General features: G+C 34.3%; 1 protein-coding gene and 1 pseudogene across 4 annotated transcripts in view; one reads left to right on the forward strand and one right to left on the reverse strand.

Moving 5' to 3' along the window:
- Window positions 1-1,057: 1,057 nt before the first annotated feature.
- FAM83B (family with sequence similarity 83 member B) overlaps window positions 1,058-23,914 on the reverse strand; it is a 78,226-nt gene continuing 55,369 nt past the window's right edge. For all 3 annotated transcript variants that reach the window (XM_081044856.1, XM_081044855.1, XM_081044854.1), the window contains exons 3-5: window positions 15,612-15,776; window positions 14,722-14,846; window positions 1,058-7,676 (exon numbers count right to left, since the gene is read on the reverse strand). In XM_081044856.1, coding sequence (XP_080900982.1) covers window positions 5,387-7,676; window positions 14,722-14,846; window positions 15,612-15,776 — 2,580 coding nt within the window. In that variant the 3' untranslated portion in view covers window positions 1,058-5,386. The remainder of the gene's footprint in view (window positions 7,677-14,721; window positions 14,847-15,611; window positions 15,777-23,914) is intronic.
- LOC308490904 (transcription initiation factor TFIID subunit 12-like) lies at window positions 16,050-16,622 on the forward strand (annotated as a pseudogene). The gene has a single exon. The product of its transcript is annotated as a transcription initiation factor TFIID subunit 12-like (transcript).

Consider the following 23,914-nt stretch of genomic DNA (forward strand, 5'->3'; position numbering starts at 1 on the left):
ACACATATATATGTATACCCAGAGGTCAGAATATAGCCATACATTTCCTTGCTCTGTCAGCTGACAGGGCCTAGAAGAAATGATACTTCAACAGCAATAAGGAAACTTACAATCACACTCCTGAAGTACTTATTTTTAAAAAGTACAATATGGAAAGAAAAATAGAGTAACTTTACAGTGAGTAAACCTGACAAACACTACCTCAGCCAGGTGATCAAAGTGAACATCGACAGTAAGTTTTGAAAGTAGTTAGTTTTCTCAAATAGCAAATAAGGATTATACAAACTATATTCCTTTTAATGTCTTTCCATCTATATCTAGTCCAATTACTTCAGGATGTTATTTGACTCCTTACATAAACTGAGCCTATTCAAAAGTTTCCTTTAGGATGGCCACGTAAGTAAAACCTTATCTGTTCCCCTTATTATCCCATTGAAATAGCTTTTTCTTAAATATCAGCAATTTAAGATAAATGAAAAATAAAATTATACTTAGTTAAAATTACACCTACCTACTTAAAAATCATGTTTGCCTTTACAAAAACACTATTTAATTTTCAACACAGTATTTCAACTGCATCTTAATCTGTGATATAAGAGAAATAGTGTTTTTCCAAGGAAAATGCATTTTGAGATTTAAATCACTTTCAGACTCTAAGTTATTTAATGTCATTAATTGATATAATACAAATGTTCCCTTAGAATAGTTTACTCAAACTAAATGCCACAAAGTTATACAAAAGTTAGCTACCAATTTTTTTAATGAAATAGATTCTCTATTTTTCAAAGTCACAAGTTATTTGAAATAACTACTATGTTCTAGCGGAAATAGAAATAAAGATAATGAGTGTCTATGTACTGTTAAGGGAAGAATATTGTCAGTGTATATCAAATATAGATCTAAAAGTGTTTAAACAATGGTTTCAATATTTATGGAGAAATAATTAAAAATGTGTAAAAATCTAAATTCCTAATAACTAAGTGAAAGCATGAGCTTATATGGAAAAATCCAGGCTATGAAGATAAAAAATAAACAACTTACAATATATATTGATGTTTGTACAAAATTATTTAATATTCATTTATTAGATCTAAAACAAAAGTTAATTTGGAATAATGTATTTTTGCTAACATTGTATGTATATAAAAATTGACTTTTTAGTTTATCATTTCACCCTTTTTATTTTAAATATTCTAGAACCAAACTGAATATTTCGATAAACTTAAAAAAAAATACAGCATCACACATAGTTAACATGAAACAATGATTCTACTTTACATCCTTTAGCCATAGGCACACTAAGAATCAACAGATATTCACTAAAGACAAATATCTGTGGAATAATAGTTGAATAACTGGATAATCTTGAGCAAAGTTAAAGTTGAATGGAGTCAAAGTTCAACCATCTTCCTGCTTACCTAGATCATACTAGATGTCATCTTGATTAAATAAGGTATTTGCTTCCACAAATGAGATTACCAACATGTACCCATACCTTCATACACCATGTCAGGATTGTGGCTAATCCCATCGTTATAATAGAGGGATATCAACATGTTCAAGGTACAAGCACTTAAACTATTCTGAAGTCATCTGTCAGAACTATGAAATCACACCCTTCTTTTTTTTTTTAAAGTTTCTGCTTACAAATGAATGTACTTACTATACAGTGAGTAAAACTTACCTTACCAAACTTTAATATGAAAGTGTGTTCACTTGACATTATCTTTCCACCAATATTAATTTGGGAGCAAAAGAAAGTATATTGCTTGAAATGAATACATCCATGAAGTTTCGAGTGTCTGTTTAAAACTTAAACTGAGTACATTATTTGACGTATCATGTGCTTGCTGAGTCTTAACCTTGAGGAGTTTGTCAGCCACAGAAACTTTGGAAAGTCACTTGGACAGATTCTGACACACAGATATTTCTGGAGGAAAAAAAGATAGAAGGAAAGTAATCAAGGAAAAAAGGCAGAGGAGAATGAATACATCTGTTGTGCAAAAGCCTAACTATCCACCCTAAGTGGATGCAATAAAGCATCCTGTACTTCCCAGTTTCACCAATTTCAAATCAGGAGCTATTTAAAAGCTATCTAAGTTTCCAGAAATGATGGCAGTTGCTGTATAAAAAGGCAACAAGCTTTCGCTTGTAATTAAACATAATTTAAACTCTAGTCTTTATGTAATTTCAGCTTTAAAGTTACATTGCTCTAAATATTCAGGACTTTCAATTTCAGAGCTGCCTAGTGACAATTAGCCCATTATCCCCTTATCTCTGAAAGAGGCCCATCTAACACAAAGAATGGGTAATACATGAAAGTCAATCTGGTTTGGTTTACTGTGTGTTCTGACTTTAGTAAATGGGTAAAAGACTAGGGTGTAGAATTACAGAAGTAAATTTTTCTAAGAGGAAAATTAAAAATCTCTTTCACTCACTGTCTCTCACCCAACTCTAATGTTTTTCAATGAACTGTTATTAATCTATAAAGAATTTCCAGATGACTCTAAAAAATTAACCCACTAATAATTAGAAAAGGGGTGTCCAAACTTTTTTCAATGTGTTTCAACAAGGGCCATGTACGGTAAAATACACAAACAGCCGGGCCACTCACTCGAGGTGAAGTACATATTGCCTCACCTGGCTTATTTAAGTAAACTAAATATATTTTTGGAATTTGCTGTGGGCCAATTAACAATGGATCATGGGCCACAGTTGGCCTGTGGGTCGCAATTTGGACACCCCCGAATTAGAAAGTTTTCTTATTACAACTGAATTCCTTATCTGATTATAAGGAAATACAAATTTTAAAGGTGTTTTTCTTTTAATTCAAATTTTTTATAAATATACTTGGCTACATTTCTTGTGAAAAAATGACTCTGTTCCCTCTTTTTTATTTTTATGCTATTAATTTATTAGGAATTGTGCAAAACTTTCAATCTATTAGGTCAGCTCACCAAAACAATAAAATCCCATGTTGTACTACTTGGGGATTCCCTGGGTTACAATGAGTTTTAAAACCTACTTTTATGAATGTGAAACTAAACATTATATTATAGATTTGTTTATAAAATGCTATTGCTGTAGTTACTGTTATATTTCTGCAATTTGTAAAGAGAGAGAGCAAAAGAGAGTGACTACTTTCAAAGAAGATTCCTCAAGCATAGAGGAATAAGCCAGAAAAGTATAATGTGGTAGAGTATTAAAAATACAGGCTTTTGTGTTTAAGCCCCAGTTCTACCAATTCAGAGCTGTGTAAATTTTGGATAGTTAGGTAGCTTCTCTTAGGCTTAGTTTTCTTATTTGCAGAAAGAAGGTATTTACTTCACAGGGTTACTGTGAATATTTAACAAGATAATGTATTTAACACTGAGTTCCATTCCCTGCCTAGCTTCCTACCCTAGTGGACTTCTTTCTCTAGCAAGAAGCAGGTGAACCAACTCACTCATGGTTCCTTTTCCCTTCCTTCCTCTCATTGCCACAGGTTAGCTGGAAAGGGATCAAAATGGATGCCTAGCAATAACAACTGGCCTGCTAGGTTACATTCAGAAATCAATCTCCATTTAATTCCCTAATCTCACCCACTACAATTAATTTAAGCCCTGTGTGTTTTGATCGTCTAGTAGAATTCAACTAAACCCTTTCTGGTTGATTGCTGTTCAGTCAGGAATTATAGCCTCTATTTAATTCCCAACCGTTTGGGTGAGGCAGGAATTGAACACATTTGTGAGGTAATGTGATATGACATAATGTTATAGACACTTTAGTATCACTACTTATTAGTAATATGACTTGTCATATTACCTCTCTGAATCTCAATGTCCCAATTATCACCTCAATCATCATCTTTAAAATAATGAGGGCAATGGTACTCACATAACGTTGTTGTGACCTTAGGTTCAGGCTCACGACCTAATTTAGAGTAAGTGCTCAATAAATGTTAAGTCTTCTTTTCCTTTCTATCATGTTTTCGCCCATCATGATTTTTATCATGGGTTTACAATACTATGGACAACTATTTAGGTGACATAGATATTTTAATGTCATTTTAATTATTTAATAACATAGATGTTAATATTTGACTGTTATCTTGAATTTTTCAAACAACAAAATACTGCCCCATACAGCAAATTAGAAGCTGTTAAATAATATATTTAAAGTGCTGTGGGAACACTTTCACTTCTAAAATGATGCACTGTTTCTTGAATTTTGTTCTTTGTGGATGAAGTAAAATCAAGTTAAAGTTTCTGTAATGGATATGAAGCTTTATTTCATTACACTAAGAAAGGCAAAGGATACCTTATGTTCTGAGTATCATAATAAAATTAAAATATAAAAAGACTTAAAGCATACAATCAGTCCCTGCAGTCCTAGAAGAGCAGACCAGGTACCACTTCTCATTTTCATCACAGCACTCTTATGAAAGTGTGTCCTTTCACACCGTATTAGGCACAGCATAAAACAGAGCAAACACTTTTGCAAGCAAAACACCTAAGCACTGTCATACTAATCTAAGATAAAAGTTTAGGCAGACCTTTACATTTCTAATAGTTTTTATAGTAGAAAAAGGAGAGGAATAAGTCAGGTTTTCTAAATTTCTGCTGGCTTGCTTTAAGTTTGAAAAGGAAGAAATGACTATTAAAGGTCAGCAGCTGACAGGTAGGTGAAGTACAGGTTCCCTGAAAGAGTGGAAAGAAGCATATCCTGGATGGTTTCAAAGGATAAGGAAAACAAAGTCCTATGATGTACTTATATTACATGAGACTGACTTTGCAAACACTCTCAGGCAAAATAAAAAAATATGCCGAGCCATGTAGTTTGAATTGTACTGTTGTTCCCCAACCAGTTGTATATACTCCCCAGGAAAATTAATAAAACATTAATAAAATATAGCAAGTTAACTTGTAGAATTTAAAGGCAATTAAAACCAAAAAGGCTTTATTTTCTCATAATTTGAAGATATGAAAATCCCATAATGATGTATTATGAAGAGCCACTGATAGTATTAGGATCCTTTTTTGTAAAAGGAAAGGCTTTAGAATAAATGGTTAAAATCCATACTCCACTAAAGTTTCTACTTAAGACTTAAGAAGATCTTCAGTCTGGAGAAAACAACTACATTTTCTTTTTTACCATTACCCTTCAAAAATCATGTCTTTATAGAGACATTCCATCTGTAGTATAATTAAGCACAATTAACTTTCTCACACAGAATAACTTTACTGTACATAGTATGTTGTTAAACATATATATCATACCTCAAATTCTGCCCCTACAGAAATCTGTCATGTTATAAAAACTGTCCACAATGTTCTTTGGACAAATGTTTATAGCCACATTCATTTTGTATTTTAACATCTATTTGCAATTGCAGTATTTCACTATTTCACTTATTTTTGTGTATGAAGTTTCCAAATTTCTGCATAAATCCTCGAAACTTATTTTCATTTGGCTGATATGAATGATAAACATTAGGGTTGTAATTAAGTATTGGGCTGGACCTACCATAACTATTGCCCACAGTTGTGGATTTTATTTCGGGGCGGTGTATACTGGCATTTGGCATGCTGCTTATTGGCTGCATAGAGTTCTCAATCTTATAAAATGGCTCAAAACGACTGTAAATGCGCCGGTCAGTTGACTGAGATCTTAGAAGCTCATTGGGCTTTGGCCTTGGAGAAGAAGCTAGTTTTCTTTCCCGAGCAACAACTGCATTGATCTCCTTTGAATCTCGGTATTGAATCTGTTCGGTGTTAAATCTTGGCGCAGAAGCATCTCCTGCCCTTTCCAAGAACTTGCTTTCTACTGGACCTGGAGAAGGTATTCTTTTATTACTTTCCTCAGGTGAAGAATTTATCCCTTGAAATGAGCTAACAGTTACATCTTCCTTACTCTTGTGGATGCTGCCTTGAGAATTTGATGAGGAAGTACGCTTTCTTCTAGGAGATGAATCAACTTTTGGTTCTGATTTTTTGGGGTTTTGATTCTCTTCAGTCTCAGAAACTAAAGTGTCAGAACTACTACACATTCTGTAAAAGGCAGATGCTTTATTCTTGGATAGATTTTCTTTCTTTTCTGGGGAAAGGCTAAGTAATGACCTTAACTTCTGAGATCCCTTTTTCAAAAAGCTTGGAGAACCCTTAACATCCTTCTTTGAAGTGAGCTCTCTGTTAGGTTCCTCCTTGTTCACATCAAGCAAAGCAGCAATGGAAATTGACTTGGTAGTTGTGCTGCTCGGAGGGTCTCTCTTGACCTCTTCTTCCTCTTCCACGCTATTGGTCACGTTGTGCATGCTTCTAGAACTTTTCAGTGAATTTTCTTTGGGTTTTTCTGGCTGTCTAATTCGGTTCCTGGTAAGTGTACTATATACATAATGCTTACTATTTCTATTATCTAAATTGGCTTTTGAGTGGTCAAAGATTGGGAAACTTCGCCTTTTCAGCACATTCTCATTTTGTTGATTCTTTAGATTTTCTGTCTGCTTGTTTACACACAAGTTTGTATATAAATAGTTGTTGGACTCTATATGGTCATTTGTAGTTTTCTTTAAGGCAGCTGAGTGGTTTTCGGGAACCTGTAAGGTATGAATTTGTGGTGTCTCTGACTGTGGTGGGGTTGAACCTGGCAATGGTTTGTCTGTGGAATGCTCTTCACTTGTAGGGGTATCTGGGACGTCTTTAGGTGTGTCACTTCCCTGGGAACCAATGATAGTTGAATTTGAAGAGCCAGTTGTACAACTGTTAACTTCCTGCTGCTCAGGTAAAGTTGGTTTAAACACAAAAGAGGAGCGAAGCCGGGAATGTGTATAAAGGGCATTGGCTTTTAAATTCTCAGAACTACCATAGCCCTCAAACCTGTCCCCTAGAGCTGATCCATTTGATTCAGGTGCAGCTTCTGAATGGTCGTTTAAGTAAGATTCAATTCTCCAGTTACGCAAGAATGACTTTGTGGTATTTTCAAGGGTTGGCATTCGTTGTTGCAAAAAGCGAACATGGTTATCTGTCCCGTTAAAAGACCTACGCACATTTGAATTCCTTTCTGCGAGATGTGTTGTTTTCCTCTGAGCAAGCCGATTGGCAAAACTCTGGACAGGTGTGTTATGGTGGCTTGCACAGCCTCCCCGTGATGAGGATGTCATACTGAGACTATCTGAAGGTTTTTTCCAGTTACCAGGAGGATTGATGGTGCGATGTACAGCCCTGTTCAGCAGCAGGTATGGTGCTGTTTCTGGCTGTTCCCCAGCATAACTATGCCTCTTCCAATTTTCATTTGTCTGACTGGATTGATACTGACCGATTGTATTTGGACCATTAAAATTTGGAACAAAAGGAGGTTTGTATCCATGATTTCTTATGTTATATTTGTCATGTTCATTTCGAGTATACATCCCTCTGTTTTTGAAGTAACTAGAATCTAGTTTATGAATTTTGTCTTGTCTACCAAGAAGGTTGATTTGGCTGGAAACAGAAGCTAATGAAGAAACTGAGCGCTGGTAAGTGGCATTGTCCCAGAGAGCTTTGCCAGGCTTCACCCTTGCTGATTCTTCCTGAACGAATGTACTGGGCACACATGATCTGGCATAGAGAGTTCTAAATTCTTCATCAAAGGATTCCACAAGTTGTCCTGTGATTACTTGAACCATGCTGAGGTGAGTTTTTTCAAAGGACCACATGTAGCTGAAAAAAATCAATAGGGAACATTTTATGTTCGCTAAGTTAAAATATGAATGACAATATATAACTCTACTAAGAAAACTATGTCATTTAATGTTGACAATAGCAATTTCTGCTTTCCTTGGCTACCATAACACATCTCCAGTCATTACATGCTTGTAATACATATGGCTTCCCAAGCTCATAACCATATTTTAAATAATAAAGCAACTCAAGTCCAGAATTTGAATCCACCCATAGTTCTTGCACTACATACCACAAGTCCAAAGAAAAGTCTGCTCTACACTTTGCATCTCTTCCTACTAAGACATTATAGAGTAAAAATTGTATTAAATTTCATATATAGCATCTGTGCAGGGTCCAGGCAAGCTAGTGTCACAGGAAAAGTAGAGAGAACTGACTTCTGCTGAATTCTCCAGCCATATAAACTTGGGCCTCAGTTTCCTCATGTCCAAAATGAGCTCATGGACAGCATAATCTCTCATAGTTCTATGTGTTGTACAATTACTATGAATACTAGTTATACATATACTAGTTATACAATATACTATGAATACATAGTTCTATGTCTATATACAACTTCTCATAGTTCTAATGTGTTATAATGTAAGCCAGTTCTGTGCTAATACGTGTATTTTATCTCTGTGACTTACTCAATGAGTGTAATTTAGGATGCCGGCAGTTGTCTGGCCTCAGTCATTAAATGGCATACTTCACTTCATTCGGTGTACAAACGATTGATAAACTTAATCCTCACAAACCACGCCAGTCAGAATGCTAATTTAGGTCTTTTAAAACAGGTACAATTTCTAGGAAATGAAATTTGTAACAACTTTATAGTACTTTGTGGAAGTTCCAGTCTCTTTGCTAGTTTTAGAAGTGACAGTTATTTGAAACTTCATGTCACATTTTAAATTTGATGTTTGAAAATATAAATAATTAACATATATAGTCACAGAGCTGAAAAAGGAATGGATTGATAATTTGCTATGCATCAAATAATGTACCTGATACAACAGAGGTTAATACAAAAGAAAAGGAGATGAAGACATTCTCCACAATGAAGGAGTTTACAGTTTATATCACGGAGACAATAACAAAGGCAGATGAAAAGATGAAAAGAAGGTGCATAGTAATAATTTAAAATATACGCAATAGCATAAACAGCAGTGTGAAACTGAAGAATTATCCTGATATGCTTAATTTTATCGAAATGCTTATTGAATGGATGGTCTGAGTAGAACATCTACTGGGTGCTCTTTTTTTAAGATGTGTGGGACACCAGGCTGACTTAAAAGAAATCATATGAAAGTAAATCATTAAAGACATTTTCAATCCAACTGAAAATATGTATACAAAATATATTAGAAACAGCAAGTAAGTGAATGAAGAATAGTCAGGGATCTAATATGAGAAAATTCCTGAAGAAAGTGGGAGTTTAGCAATATTTTGACAGAGACTAGATAACCAGAAGTTCAGACATGAAAGGTGTGGGAGAACAATTTGTGTTGATGAAGAAACATAGAAAAAGGAAGGAAGTAATAATGGCCACGCAGTGGTTGAACACAGAAAACAAATTATATTTAACTGAAATAAAAAGCTATATAAGACATGGATGAACTAGTGGGGAAAACCCTGAAAGCACAGCAGAGTTTGATTGTGTAGAATTTGTTTCCAAATTTGGATAAATTATAATAAAAGGAGATGTCCGAGGAATTTTTTTTTAATTAACTTTATTGGGGTGACAATTGTTAGTAAAGTTACATAGATTTCAGTTGTACAATTCTGTATTACATTATCTATAAATCACATTGTGTGTTCACCACCCAGAGTCAGTTCTCCTTCCATCATCATATATTTGATCCCCTTTACCCTCATCTACCACCCCCCTCTCCCTTTACCCTCTGGCAACCACTAAACTATTGTCTGCGTCCATGAGTTTTTGTTTCTCATTTGTTTGTCTTGTTCTTTCGTTGTTTTTGGTTTATGTACTGCATATCAGTGAAATCATGTGGTTCTCTGCTTTTTCTGTATGTATGACTTATTTAGCTTAGCATTATAATCTCAAGATCCATCCATGTTGTCACAAATGGTCCTAATTCATCTGTTCTTACCACTGAATAGTATTCCATTGTGTATATATACCACAACTTCTTTATCCATTCATCTATCGAAGGACATTTTGGTTATTTTCATGTCTTGGTCACCATAAATAAAGCTGCTTTTCTTTTAGTAGCTATTTGTAGTACAGACTTGAAAGATGAGGGACTGCATTTACTATTATGAATAAAGTAGTTGGAATAAGGTAATAAGAGACTAAACTAGCGTAGAAATTGGAATAATGAGTAAAAATGTTGAGACAGTAGCAAGAAGAATCAGAATACCTACTTGCCATAAAAGATGTGTATAGGTTATGAAACAGAAATAACCTATAGGTTTTGTGTTTAGGAATCTAAGAAGATAATGGTACTGGTGAATGTGTGGCAAATGGAAAAGGTTCCATACTCTGGCTAATTCAAAAAATATTATTGTAGTATAATTTCAGGCAATGAAAAGACATTCAATTGGATATATTCAATTTAAAGATTATTCTCTAGAAACACTGACCATTCCCAGAGATAAAAGAGCTATTGATACTGACATTTAGGTATCTTCATGTAAAATGTCCAGGATCCCAACTAATCACTCCTTTGTGATCTCAACTGTTGCTAAGCATTTCCCCACACGATTTCCAATAAGGTTTATAGTCCCTCATTCTTAACTATCAACATATAGCAAAAGATAGGCAGACATATGAAGTAAGTTTAGAACATAGCTTATAATTTGTAAAATCTATATGCAAAACAGTAACCAAAACAAACACAAAAAATGCACCTGGAAGGAAGCAGAGAAATTGCACATATAAGAATATGTATAAACACACACACACACACACACACACTAATATCCTCAAAGAAATAAAGAGAGAAAGCAATACATCTGTAAAATATGAACAGGATGCTATGAAAATGGTACAATTAGCAGATACTCAAAATATTTGATAGCAAAATATAAAAAGATATAATAGAAAGGTTGGAAGATATAATTGAGAAAATTCCCCAGTCAGTAAAATGCCCTCCTGCCCCCTAATCCCTGGCTGGAAAAGTGGAGGGGAAAAAAATACAATGGAAGCAGAAATCTAGTTAGTAAGAATTCTAGGGAGAGACACTAGAGATAATTGAGAAAAATTTATCAAAGAATAAATAAGAAAACTTCTCAGAATTGAAAGACACAGATATTTGGATTGTGCACAACAACAAAAGAAAAGAGGCCTAGACCTAGAAACATTATAATAAATATGAGAATAGCATGGAATAAAAGGGAAATCCTAGATGCTTACAGAAAGAAAAAGAGAAAAAAATTATGTGAAACGAATGGGAATAATAATTGTTTGAGACTTCTTAACAGCAATTTTGAATATAGGGCAACACCTTCCAAATTCAGAGGATAATGATTCCACATAGAGTTCCATCCCCAGTTAAACCATAAATCACCTAAAATTATGAATTTTGGGACTTAATACAATCCCATGCTGATAGAAAATGTTCTTGAGCAAACTTGGGAGAAAAACCATGAGTTGGAAACAAAAATGAGTTAAAAAATAGGATTAAAAATGGGACTTAAATAACTCTAGCTCAAACTACGAAACAAAATTGAGGTAAATTTATTGTTGACAGTCAAGTTAAATAATAAAAACAGAAAGCATTCATATGATGAGGTTAACTAATAAATACCATTCTGTATAAGTCAAGGGAACTCCCAATTTTAATTAATATTTCAATTAAAATCCATCTAAAATCAAGTAGATCTGAACAAATATGTACACATCTAATGAGTCTTTAAAAGAACTCATTAATTTCAAGTACTAGTTGTAATTTCTGTTCTTAACAAGTTTTCCTTTAGAACTCCAAACTACATTTTCAAAAAAAGTACCCTGTAGCTTAAAGGGAAAGTTAGCAAAATAACACTTAAAACAAGGCCTAAAATAATAGTGAACATTAGGGACTTTGGATGCATTAACTGTAAGTCTCATAACAATGACATGATGTAATTCTATGATTACCCTTGTCTTACAGAGAAGCAAACTAAAGTGCCACTAAATTAAGTAACTTGTCCACAGCTTTCCACTTTAATTAACATGTTGCCTCCTTCTTGTGGACCTGAGGCAGGTTTCCCCTCATACTGTCCTGTTTACATCCACAACTCTCCTGGCTTCTTCCCACAGTCTGCGTTAATGAGTCCACTTTGCCCTGGTGACCTAGCAGCACACATGTGTTTATTGGTATTTTCATCTGCCTGTTGATCTAGCCTCACGTGTATCCCATTCAGGGCTGATGACTGCAATTTATAAGAGAGTATTCCAGCAGCATTTATATGAGGTGTGATCAAACAGTATGATGAATGTTTAAATTAAAAAAAATATATATTACAGTAAAAGATGCATTGCCATTCATCTCTCTCAAAATACTCCCCCTTGTTTCGAACACACTTATCCCATTGTTCCTGCCACTTTCTGAAGCAGTCCTGGAAGTCTTTTATGAGTGTCTTTAGTTGCGCTGTGTGGCTGCCTCCATGCCCTGAACTATTTCAAAATGCTTACCTTTCGTGGTCATTTTGACTTTGGGGAACAGCCAGAAGTCACATGGTGCCATATCTGGTGAATAAAGTTGATGAAGACACACAGTAATGTTTTTATTTGGCAGAAATTGCAATACTAGAAGCGATGTATGACACAGAGGCTTTCCATTGTGATCACAAAATATGGTGAAGCTGCTGCCGAGTGCCATCCAACAGAAAGGCTGGGATTTTCAATATGGGAAGCGGTGCATCGAAACTTAGTGTGTGACAAGTTTCCACTTGTTTGGTGCAGTCATTCCGGTAAGCTATGGTTGAGAGAAGGTGTTTTTAAAGTGTGCCATAAATCATCTTCCATCGTGACAACGCTCTGGGTCACACATCGCTTCTGGTATGGCAATTTCTGTCAAATAAAAATATTACAGTGTGTCCTCATCCGCTTTATTCACCGAATATGGCACCCTGCGACTTCTGGCTCTTCCCCAAAGTCAAAATGATTCAGAACATCGGGGCAGCCACAACAGCACAACTAAAGACAGTCATGAAAGAGGACTTCCAGAACTGCTTCAGAAAGTAGCAAGAATGATGGGATAAGTATTTTCAAAGTGAGAGGGAATATTTTGAGGGGGATTAATGACAATGTATATTTTACTGTAATAACTTTTTAAAAATTTAAACATTCACCATATTTTTTTTTTTTTTTTTTTTTAAACATTCACCATATTTTTTGATCACACCTCATACTCTGGAGCCAGCCAGACCTGGACTGGGCTGCCAATCAGTCCTGAACTGCCTCTGGACCTTACTTGTGGAGTCTTAGACAAGTCACTTAACCTTCTAGAACTTCAGTGTCAGCATTTATAAAATGTAGATGAAAACAACTGCTTTGCAGATAAGTTATAAGGCTTGGGGATGAAATATATGAAAGAGCTAAGCTAGAACAGAGTAGATACATGACCAGTGGAAGCCTCAAAAGATGCCAGGGAGTAGAATCTGGGGCTGAGTAACCTTGCCTGGTGTTTACCATGGCATTTTTAATAGCTAGACTGTTAAACTCGTTTCTTGGTAGTACTACAGTGACCACATAATTATCAGATACTTAATAATAATAAAATAAGAAAAATTTGGTTGACACGTTCTTCAAAATGATAAATAGCTTCAATTTTCATAAATTGTTATTATGTTCACACTACATACTGTTTTCATAAGAAGCAAAAACTCTTTTTGTATTATAGAGCTGAAGGGAATCTGAGATATTAGTCAGCCCTCTCATTTTGGGGATGAAGAACTTGAAGCCCAAGGAAGTTATATGATTTGCCTAACATCTTAATGCTTTTTAAAGGCACGGACAGAATTGAAACCCAAGTCTCTAAGCTTCCATGCAAAAGTTCTTTTTTGTTTATTTTTAAGAAATTAAACAGGTTACTTTAAACTGTGAAATTAGTAAGTTCTGTAAATGATTGATAATGGTGCAGGTAAACATAAACTAAGATATTATAAAAAAAGATAAGAAACATCAAGTGTTGGCAAGGGTGTGGAGAAAGGGAACACAAGTGAACTAATGGTGGGAATACAAATTAGTGCAGCCACTATGGAAAACAGTATGGAGGTTCCTCAAAAAATTAAAAATAGAAGTTACCATATGACCCAGCAATTCTACTTCTGGTTACTTATCAGAAGAAACTGAACACTAACTTGAAAAAAATATATGAGCCCCCATGTTCACATGTATTTATAAAAGCCAAGATATGGAGACAATGTAAGTGTCCACCAGTAGATGAATAGATAAAGAAGATGTGATACACACACACACACACACATGCGCACACACATACACACACACACAGGAATACTATTCAGCCATTAAAAATAAAGAAATTTTGCCCTTTGCAAAAAGATGGATGGCCCTTGAGGTTTTACGCTAAGTGAAATAAGTCATAAAGACAAACAAATATTATATGTTTTCACTTATATTTGAAATCTAAAAAAAAAAAATACAAAAAAATGAAACAAGTTTGTAAATACACAGAACAGCAGACTGGTGGTTGCCAGGGGGTACAGGGTGGTTGAAATGAGTGAAACGGGGTCAAAAGGCACAAAATTACAGTTATAAATTAATAAGTCCTGGGGATGTAATATACAGTATAGTGACTATTGTTAATAATACTGCATTGCATAGTTAAAAGTTGCTAAGAAAGTATATCTCAAAAGTCCTCATCACAAGGGAAAACATTTTATAACTATGTATGGTGATGGATGTTAATCATTTCATAATATATACAAATATCAAATCATCATGCTGTATACCTGAAATTAATATGTTATATGTCAATTATACCTGAATAAAATATGACAAAATAGATTGCATTGAAATTTGAAACTAATAAATTCTATAAATGATTGATAATGTTGGAGGTAAACACAATAATCTTACCTGTAAGAACCATACATAACTTTCTGGCAGTCAATTAACAAAAATTTCTGTTCCAATTTTCCATGAAATTTTGCTCCTGTTTTTGAAAGATAATCTTGGCCTTTTACTGTCCGCACTCGAATATTCTAGAATTATATGTAAATATAAAGTAAAAATTAAGGCTAGAAAGAGAGTATATTTTAAAAGAAAAAAATGTCAGTAGAAAGATATAGCACCAAAAAAAAGTATACTTGTAATGATTTTTTAAACACTTTAAAACAAAAATAAAGTGAAAAACAAATTTTAAAACATTACCCCAAAAATTAATACTCTAGAAAAATAGTCACTTAAAATATGCATTTTCAACATAACATAAATAGGAGATATTCCTTTACATTTACTCAGGATGGTTTCATAAATAACTTAGGGTCCTACTGCAAGAGATCTTCTCAGATTACAGTTGCATGATGTCAAAATAACTAAAATTATAATGCACCCTCCTTTTAAAAAGTCAAATGTAACTGAAAACACTATGCCAAATGGTTGTGATAAGTAACATCTGCTGAGTGAAAGAATCACTTGAGTCAATGGTTTCAAGGTTATGCATACAAAATAGAAGCATTAATTATGACTGGCAGCAAAGTAAACTCAGAAGCTTAAGTGCTCCAAAATCAAGAAAAGCACCATATCTATCATGAAGATGTGTGTTTCAGTCACGTTCTGAAAAGTGCAAGAAGACCCTTTTGTGATCAATCATTATATTACCTTAAAAAAATTATATATATATATATATATATATATATATATATTTTCTACTTAACTTTTGGAATAATAATAGCTTAACATTACTTAAATTCAACTGAGATAAAAACAATTCACAAAATGCTGAGAAAAAAACATGGGATTCTTACCCTCAGACGTTGAAGTTGACAACCTTGTTTTTCAGTCATATTTAGGAAATGATTAAAGTTGTATTCATCGAGCAAAATGTATACAGATACCCCTCGAGTTGATGCCTCCACTATTTCTTTAAAAATGTCCACATCTGTAAACATATCCATCACTAAAGCAATGACCTGTTAAAAAGATAAGAACATCAAACAATTTTAGATACCCAAGATACCCAAAAGATCTAGAAATCACTTGCTTTCAGTAAAAATTATATAAAATAGAAATTTAAATAGATAATACCTATAAATGTATACACAAATATTTGTGTTTTCTAAAATAGAAGATAAAAAGTATGTTGAAAATAACCAAATAACTATATGGTAGGACTGGCTGATGAGATGATCGCTTTACTGGGGCAGTCTCTGAATATCATGGGGAGATAGACATTGCTGCCTTTGATTGGCCTTGGTCCTCATACCTCCAAAAAGAAACAGGATCTTGATAAGCTCTATGAGCTGAAATCCAAACCTCAGCAGATTATGAAGAACCAGTTTGGCCCCTCAGTCCTAATCAACCTCTACAATTTCTCATCCATAAAATCAGAACCAGCCAGCACCCTTCCACAAGACTCCATGGCCAATAGCACAACAATGGTAAAGATACCAGGCACTCTTGGGTGAGGAGGGTGTCGTAGCCCTGAAAACATTCAGTTATTGACCAAGAAGAAATTATAAGACTTAGTAAGAGAAGTGGATCCTAATGAGCAATTGGATGAAGAGGTGGAGGAGATGCTGCAGACAGCTGAGGATTTTATTGAGAGTGTGGTGACAGCAGAGTGCCAGCTTGCTTGGCATTGCAATTCCAGCACCTTGGAGTTGCATCTAGAGTGCCAGCAGAACATGTGGATCCCTGGATTTGGCTCTGAAGATATCTGACCCTACAAAAAAGCTTGCACTACAGAAGCTCATAAAGAGAATGACACCGATCTAGAAAACAACCAAGAAATATCACATGGAAAGGTCAGGGAATGAACAACAATGTATTTGGAGATAGTTGAGTTGAGATCTCAGCCATCTCATCCTTGGATTTCTTTTTTAATGCTTTACAGAGAAATTTATATATATATATATATATATATATATATATATATATATATATATATATATATATATATTAATGCCAGTTAGAACTACTGGAGCAATTCAAGTGGGAGGTGAGGTCCTGGTCCTAACCATCATCAATGATGTAAAAAAGTGATCAGATACTAGATATTTTTCAGCCAAAAGGACTTCTGGATGAATTGAACATGGAGTGTGAGAGAAAAAAAAGGAAAAAGGATGGACTCTAACATTTTTAGTCTCACCTACCTAAAGAACCAAGTTGTCCTCAACTGAGATAGTGAAGAGAGCAAAGCTGAACTAAATACAAAAAAAAAAAAAAAAACAAATTAATTAACATTCGAGGTGCCTAGATATCCAAGTTGAAAGCTGAATAGACAGGTCTAAGACAGAGATATCAATTGAGTGTGCAGGTGTAGAAATGACAATTAAATTCAAGTCATCAAAGGAGACTGGATAAATAGAAAAGAAGATCAAGAACTGAGCCCAGGGACAAGAGGAGGTACCAGCAAAGGAGAATGAGGAAACTAACAGAAGGTGGCATCTTGGAAATCAAGTTAAGATAGTATACCAAGAAGGAAGGTGTGCTCAAGAGCATCAAATACTGCTGCTCGGTCAAGAAACATGAGGATTATTGTATAAATTCATTGGATTTCTTAATATACAGGTTATCGATGAGTTCCACAAGTTTAGTTTTAGTGGAGTGGTAAGAGCAAAACTCTTTATTAAAAGAGGTTTAAAAGGGAATGGGGAATAGATACTGGGAACAGCAGGAATAGGCAACTCTTTTTGAGTAATCTGGCTACAATAAGAAGCAGGGACATGGAAAGGTAGCTGTGGGTAACACTGGGTCAAGAGAAGTTGTACTTTTTGTTTTCTTGTTAAGGTAAGAAAAATAATAGCACGTCTGTATGCTAATGAAATGTTCCTGCAAACAATGAAAATTAACAATGCCAGAGATGGTGGGTGGCGGGGTGGGGGAGGAGAGAATTTCTGGAGCAGTGTCTTTGAGTAGGCAATAAAAGATAGGATCTAGTGCAAAAGTACAGTAATTAGAGCACAGAGAATAAAGACAAGTAAAAGATCATCTATAATATCGAGCCAGAAGGCCAAGTATACATGTGCAGATGCTGGTGGAATACAGATATGGTAGTGGGGCTACAGAAGTTCTTTTCTGAATGCTTCAATTTTCCTCAGTGAACTGGGAAGCAACGTCTTTAAGCGAGAAGAAGGTGGATTACAGAAGACATGTTAGGTATGAGGAAAGGGGTATGAAGCAGTCATCTAGGATGGTAGGAAAGGAAATAGACTACAGAAATATAGTATGATCGCTGGGTAGTAATAAGGATGCATCAGGTCATAGATTTAAAAGGAGATGAGTCAATGTGGTTGTGAGTTATTCTCCAACTTTGTTCAGCCAAATGGAGCAGGCAAAAACTTCCATTTAACCATGGATGTAGTTCTGGCCTAATATAACAAAGTGAGAGAAGGAAGCGGAACTGAGGGTTATGTAAATGGAGATAAAGAGAGAAAAGAGGATGTCATGAGTAAGAGAGACCACAAAATGAGGGTGGGATCCATGAATCTGAGGTCTTGCTGGGGTTAAAGGACAGTTAAAAATTAAGGAATTGTTTTTAATTATTATGTTGATTGTAACAATAAAAATATAAGATAATGTAATATTTTAAATATACATATTACTATTACAGATAAAATATGTTACCTTCACATTATAATAGATAAAATCGGCAGTGAATTGATAATTGCTGAAGTTGGCTAATAGTATATGAGGATTCTATTTACTATTCTCCATACTTCTGAAAACTTCCATAGTACAAAGTTAAAAAAAATAAATAATTAAAGGAATACTGGATACCAGAGGGAATCCAGAGGGAATCGAGGTACCAGAGGGAATAAGGCAGAAATATAAGTACGAGTGGTAGTCAGATGGGGATACTACGTGAAATAGGTTTTGTAAGACCTGCAGTTATAGGCGATGATGCTATGAAGAATATGATTGGGTGTCAGTGGCTTATACTGCGTTTCCCTGAAAATAAGACCTAACCGGAAAATAAGCCCTAGCATGATTTTTCAGGATGACATCCCCTGAACATACGCCCTAATGTGTCTTTTGGAGCAAAACTTAATATAAGACCCAGTCTTATTTTTGGGGAAATACAGTATATGTAGGACAAAATCATTGGAGGAGAGAGGGCAAAGGACGGGTCTTTAGAAGAATCTCTTACATGTATAGTGAAATTACCAGGAATTTAAACAGGAATGTTAAAAAGAATGATAGAGAACAAAAATTGTCAAAAAATGAGAGGAAATGGAATGATCTGGGAATAAACACATGGCTACAACAGCCAGGCTAATGTAACGGATATACTGTAAATATGTCAGAAGGTGAGCAAAGTAATAGGTAACACATTAAATCATTTTATTGACTCTAATAAGATATTAAAACAAAATACTGGACCATGCACAAAGTACACAAGTTGAAGACATTCTTCAAACTACCTGTGAAACATATTGAATTAGATTTTCTCTAGGAAGAACAATTTCAATCATTCTAGAGTCCTTGCATGATCCTTTTCTTATTTATAAATGGTATGAGGTGCCACAAGAAGGGAGAGTTAGTGGTAATAACCTCATGTCTTGTGAATATTCTTTATACCATCAAATATGTGAAACACCTTCAAATCACATCCACAGTTATTAATTAATAAGTTTACTCTGCATTAATGAATGGTGTGCACACTGAGAGAAGAAAAGAAAATGTCCATGTTACAACATTATTTTACAGAACAACTTTTAGAAATATATGTCTGCACCATTTTTTTTTTAACTGGAAAGGAATTTTTAAAATAAAGAGACATTTTAAAATAAAGAAATATGGTGTTCTTTAAGGCATTATCAGCACAGCTAAAGAATTTATTTTTCATTTGCCAGGTAGTTTCATGTAACAAATTACTTGAAACATTGGAAATGAACAAAACAAGTTACCGGGATAAATAAAGGTTTTTGTTTGCAAAAACTAATGATTCTAGCACACCAAGGGTAGAATAAGCGATAGTCTCTTTTGTATGACAGATAACAGACACTGGATTGGGATCCAGGAGACTAGATTATGCATCTTTAATGAGCTTATCTGATGTTAATTGGGTCTGGTAGCTTATCAGGACTCTGGTGCCCTGCACCATCCCTTGATATGTTGAAAAATAATACAAGTCTACAGAAAATTTCAATTATGCCAAGAAAGGCAAAATCAAATGTAGCCCTCTCTTTTTTTAAAAAAAAATGGCGGGTTACATTCCTGATAAGGAATAATAATTAGGAATGAGGCATGCCAACCTTGACCTGAAGGTATTATATTCCCAGTTATCTAAATCACACTGTGCTTTAGAAATAACCACAGTGACACTATCTAATCAAAGAAAAATTATATACCTTATTAGGATAAGGCTTTTCAAAAAGTACACCAATTGATTTTATAAGTCAATACAGAAACCAGTCATATTAAATGGTATTCAATAAACTTCCATGACATTATATACTATTTAAATTCTTCTTTTGCTTCTTTATTGATTACTGTATTACTCATTTTATAAGTTGAAAAAGTAAATAAATAAATACATTCATCAGCAAAATGAGACTTAAATATTTTAAGAAAAATATTCTGAGTTGTTTTCAAGTCCTGAGTGAAACTTCTTATCTTTTAGCAGTTTCTTATGTTTCTCACAGTAGTAAATTTCCTTGAAGTGACTGAGACAGTGGAGATCACATTAAATTAAAATAATATAAAGACTGACAAAGAATTTATGATAAGTTCATATTTATGACACAATTTAAGGCCATTCAGGAGAGTACATTATCAGTTGTTAAGTAATATACTGTTAGAGGGTGGGTGCACACTAGAATGAAATAGACTAACAGGGCTCATGGAATAACCTTAAATAATGAGTCAAGATTATTTTTAGCCATCCAAGCTGAAACACTAGGATTGTAAAGACACAGAGACAAAGATAAGAAATGAAAATGATAGTACTATTTTTATACATGTTTACTGAACTAACCGAAAGTTAAACACAAAGATAATTACACTTATAAATATGGGATAAGTTTAGTTAGGATATACACAGATTATGAAGGATCTTGAAACTGTGACACATATTTAGATTTGATCTAAAAAGCAACATAAACACTGAAAAAGAAAAGATCTGGTCAAAATAGTACCTTGGGAAAATGTGTGATAGCAATATTCATATTGAAATATCTAAATTCTATTAAGTCATATTGAATGATAAAGAATCTAAAGCCCTTTTTACTATTTTTATTGTAATGATCATATTTATGAATATTCTGAAATACCAAAAAAATGCAAGGTAGAAACCAGTGATAAGCAAGATGCAAAGAAGTGAAAATTAATGATAGATTTGATAGAAAATGTTCATCACAACGTTGATATTGAATACTTGCATTTCCTTAGAAATACGCTTTACTATCTTCAGTATTTTAATTTTGAACCTTATATTGTTTATTCCTTTGTAACCTATTAGAATAGAAAGCTATTAGCAATATGCTTTTCTCTGACCTACATAGTCAATGAAATGTAAGTATACTTTGGGTTAATGTTCTGTAGTCAAAGAATGGTCATTATCACCCTCGAAATTGAAAAATTGAATATTATACCTTTTATGCTTCATAATACTGAGCACCATTTGAAAGAATTCAGACTTCCTTGATAATTGCCTGAATAGATACAGGAGGATTTATTTTTTTCCAACAGATGGAAAGCTAATAAGGAGTTCAAATTAAAAAGCAAAAAAAAATCAATGGAGCTCTATAATAAATGTATTTATAATAAAATTCAACACAACTAGAGAACATTAAGAATTGAGTAATAGAAATCAAGGGAAATAATCATTCATGTATTTCTGAGTCTGTAAAGCCTCTCAAAAGCAATGTGCTAAATGGATTTCAGAAAAAAGAGAGGCTGATATTACAAATAAGTGCTTTTGGCCCTTATCCTTCTGCAGCTTAAGTAAAAGTATCTATTTGTGTGAAATTTTATATATAATATATAATGTCTATTATAGTATTATTTAGTAAGTTACAGATTTCCATTATGAATACCTTAATTTTTGCAGATATTTAAGTATCTATTAGTACAGACTAATAGCTGTATTGATATATCAACTGATTTTGTCCGCCATAAATTAAGTAATCTTGGGGAAGTCACTGAAATGATTCTGAGTCTCAGTGACCTCTCTTATATAAGGAATAAACCAGAGAAAACCTTGCAGGTACCAAATTCTGAAATTCTGTGACATTAACTATCCATTCACTCCCAATTATCCAACAATTGGATTAAAACATACCTTGTACTTAGCTTATAAAAAATCACACCAAACACGACTTGGAGAGAATGAAACAAACGTGGATATTGTAATAAAAGTCAACAGGAGATGTAAAGGGAAATGTTTGGTCCGTATTATGGCTACAATATAAATTTCTAGAACTAATAGGGCTGTTTGACAACTCTGAAGGAAAACTGCATAAATTATTTCCCACATTTTCTGCTTTGTATTATATGATTGAAAGTACTTATACACCACTTTATGTACTGTATGTGCGTGTCTTCCCAAAATCAATATGTTGAAATCCTCACCCTCAAGGTGACTGCATTTGGAGGTATGGACTTTGGGAGGGCATTAAGTGATGAGGGTGGAACCCTCATGAATGGGATTCGTGTCCTTATAAGAGAGACCTCAGAGAGTTCTTACCCCTTTCACCAAGTCACCAGAGTGAGAAGACAGCTGTCTATGGAAGCGGGTCCCCACCAGACACTGAGTCTGCCAGCATCTGGATCTTGGATTCCAGAACTATGAGAAATAAATGCTTGCTGTTTATGCCACTCAGTCGATAGTATTTTTTATTATAGTAGCCCAATCAGCTATGACAATCATAAAATTGTCTTTATCTTTGTCATATTTATGCAAAAATCTCGTATTCACTCTGTATAAGAAGGCATCTTTGATTTTTCAATTACTTTTACTCTAATACTTCAAGGAATTAGAAGGAAAGAAAGAAAGAGGAACAGGCCTAAAAGAAATTGCAAAGAAGAGCCATAGTCCTTTTACTGATTTCACAATTCAATCCTGTTGCATGTTCTTATTTCTCTAGCACTTACCAAAAAGGATTTCTCCTGACACTTGGCCTGGCAAAGGTTCCTAATATGGACCCCCAAAGCTAAAGTGTCAGGGGATCTAGACAGAGTAGTTAGTTTGCAGTGGAAAAACCAAGCTCAGGCTTCCAGCTTATGTGATCACGGAGGGAGTTCACCTTACAGAGCCTAAGAAGGAGCTCTGTGGGGAGTTATACTGACAGAGAAGCAGGGAGTACAAAAGCCAACTCTGCTCAGCCAGCAAGCAGTTACCGTACCCCTAACTTTGTGTAAAACCCAACCTTTGATGTGTCAAAGGAATTCTCTTTAAAATAAAGATTTGTGCTGTTATCATAGCACTAGAAATGTTAGTCTATTCTGCTGTTACAGAAGAATCAGAGCCACATTTTAGTCAAATTTTGGCAACATTCGTAAAAATGAAAGGAAGTTAAATTTATGTATTTGCTGAAAAGTAAATAATAGACTTTACTAGGAAACTATGAAGTGTTCATAATTTTTCAAAGACGAAGTACATGCTATTTAGTTCACTAATACTTCAAGGTATATATGAGGTCTGACAATTAAGTTCGTGAACTTATTGCAAGGATGTTGCTAACTTCTTTTTTATATCAGAGGAATTATTCATTATGAATTTGTACCAACTGGACAAACAGTTAACCAAGTTTACTATTTGGAAGTGCTGAAAAGGCTGAGTGAAAGTTAGACAACCTTTCGCCAGCAATTCGTGGTTCTTGCATCACAACAATGCACCGTCTCACACGGCACTGTCTGTGAGAGAATTTTGAGCCAGTAAACAAATAACTGTATTGGAACACCCTCGCTATTCACCTGATCTGGACCCCCCAATGACTTCTTTCTTTACCCAATGATAAAGGAAATATTGAAAGGAAGACATTTTGATGACATTCAGGACATCAAGGGTAATACAACAACAGCTCTGATGGCCATTCCAGAAAAAGAGTTCCAAAATTGCTTTGAAGGGTGGACTAGGCACTGGCCTTGGTGCATAGCTTCCCAA

The sequence above is a fragment of the Rhinolophus hipposideros genome (genome assembly GCF_964194185.1).
Source record: "Rhinolophus hipposideros genome assembly, chromosome: 3".
Lineage (NCBI taxonomy): Eukaryota > Metazoa > Chordata > Mammalia > Chiroptera > Rhinolophidae > Rhinolophus > Rhinolophus hipposideros.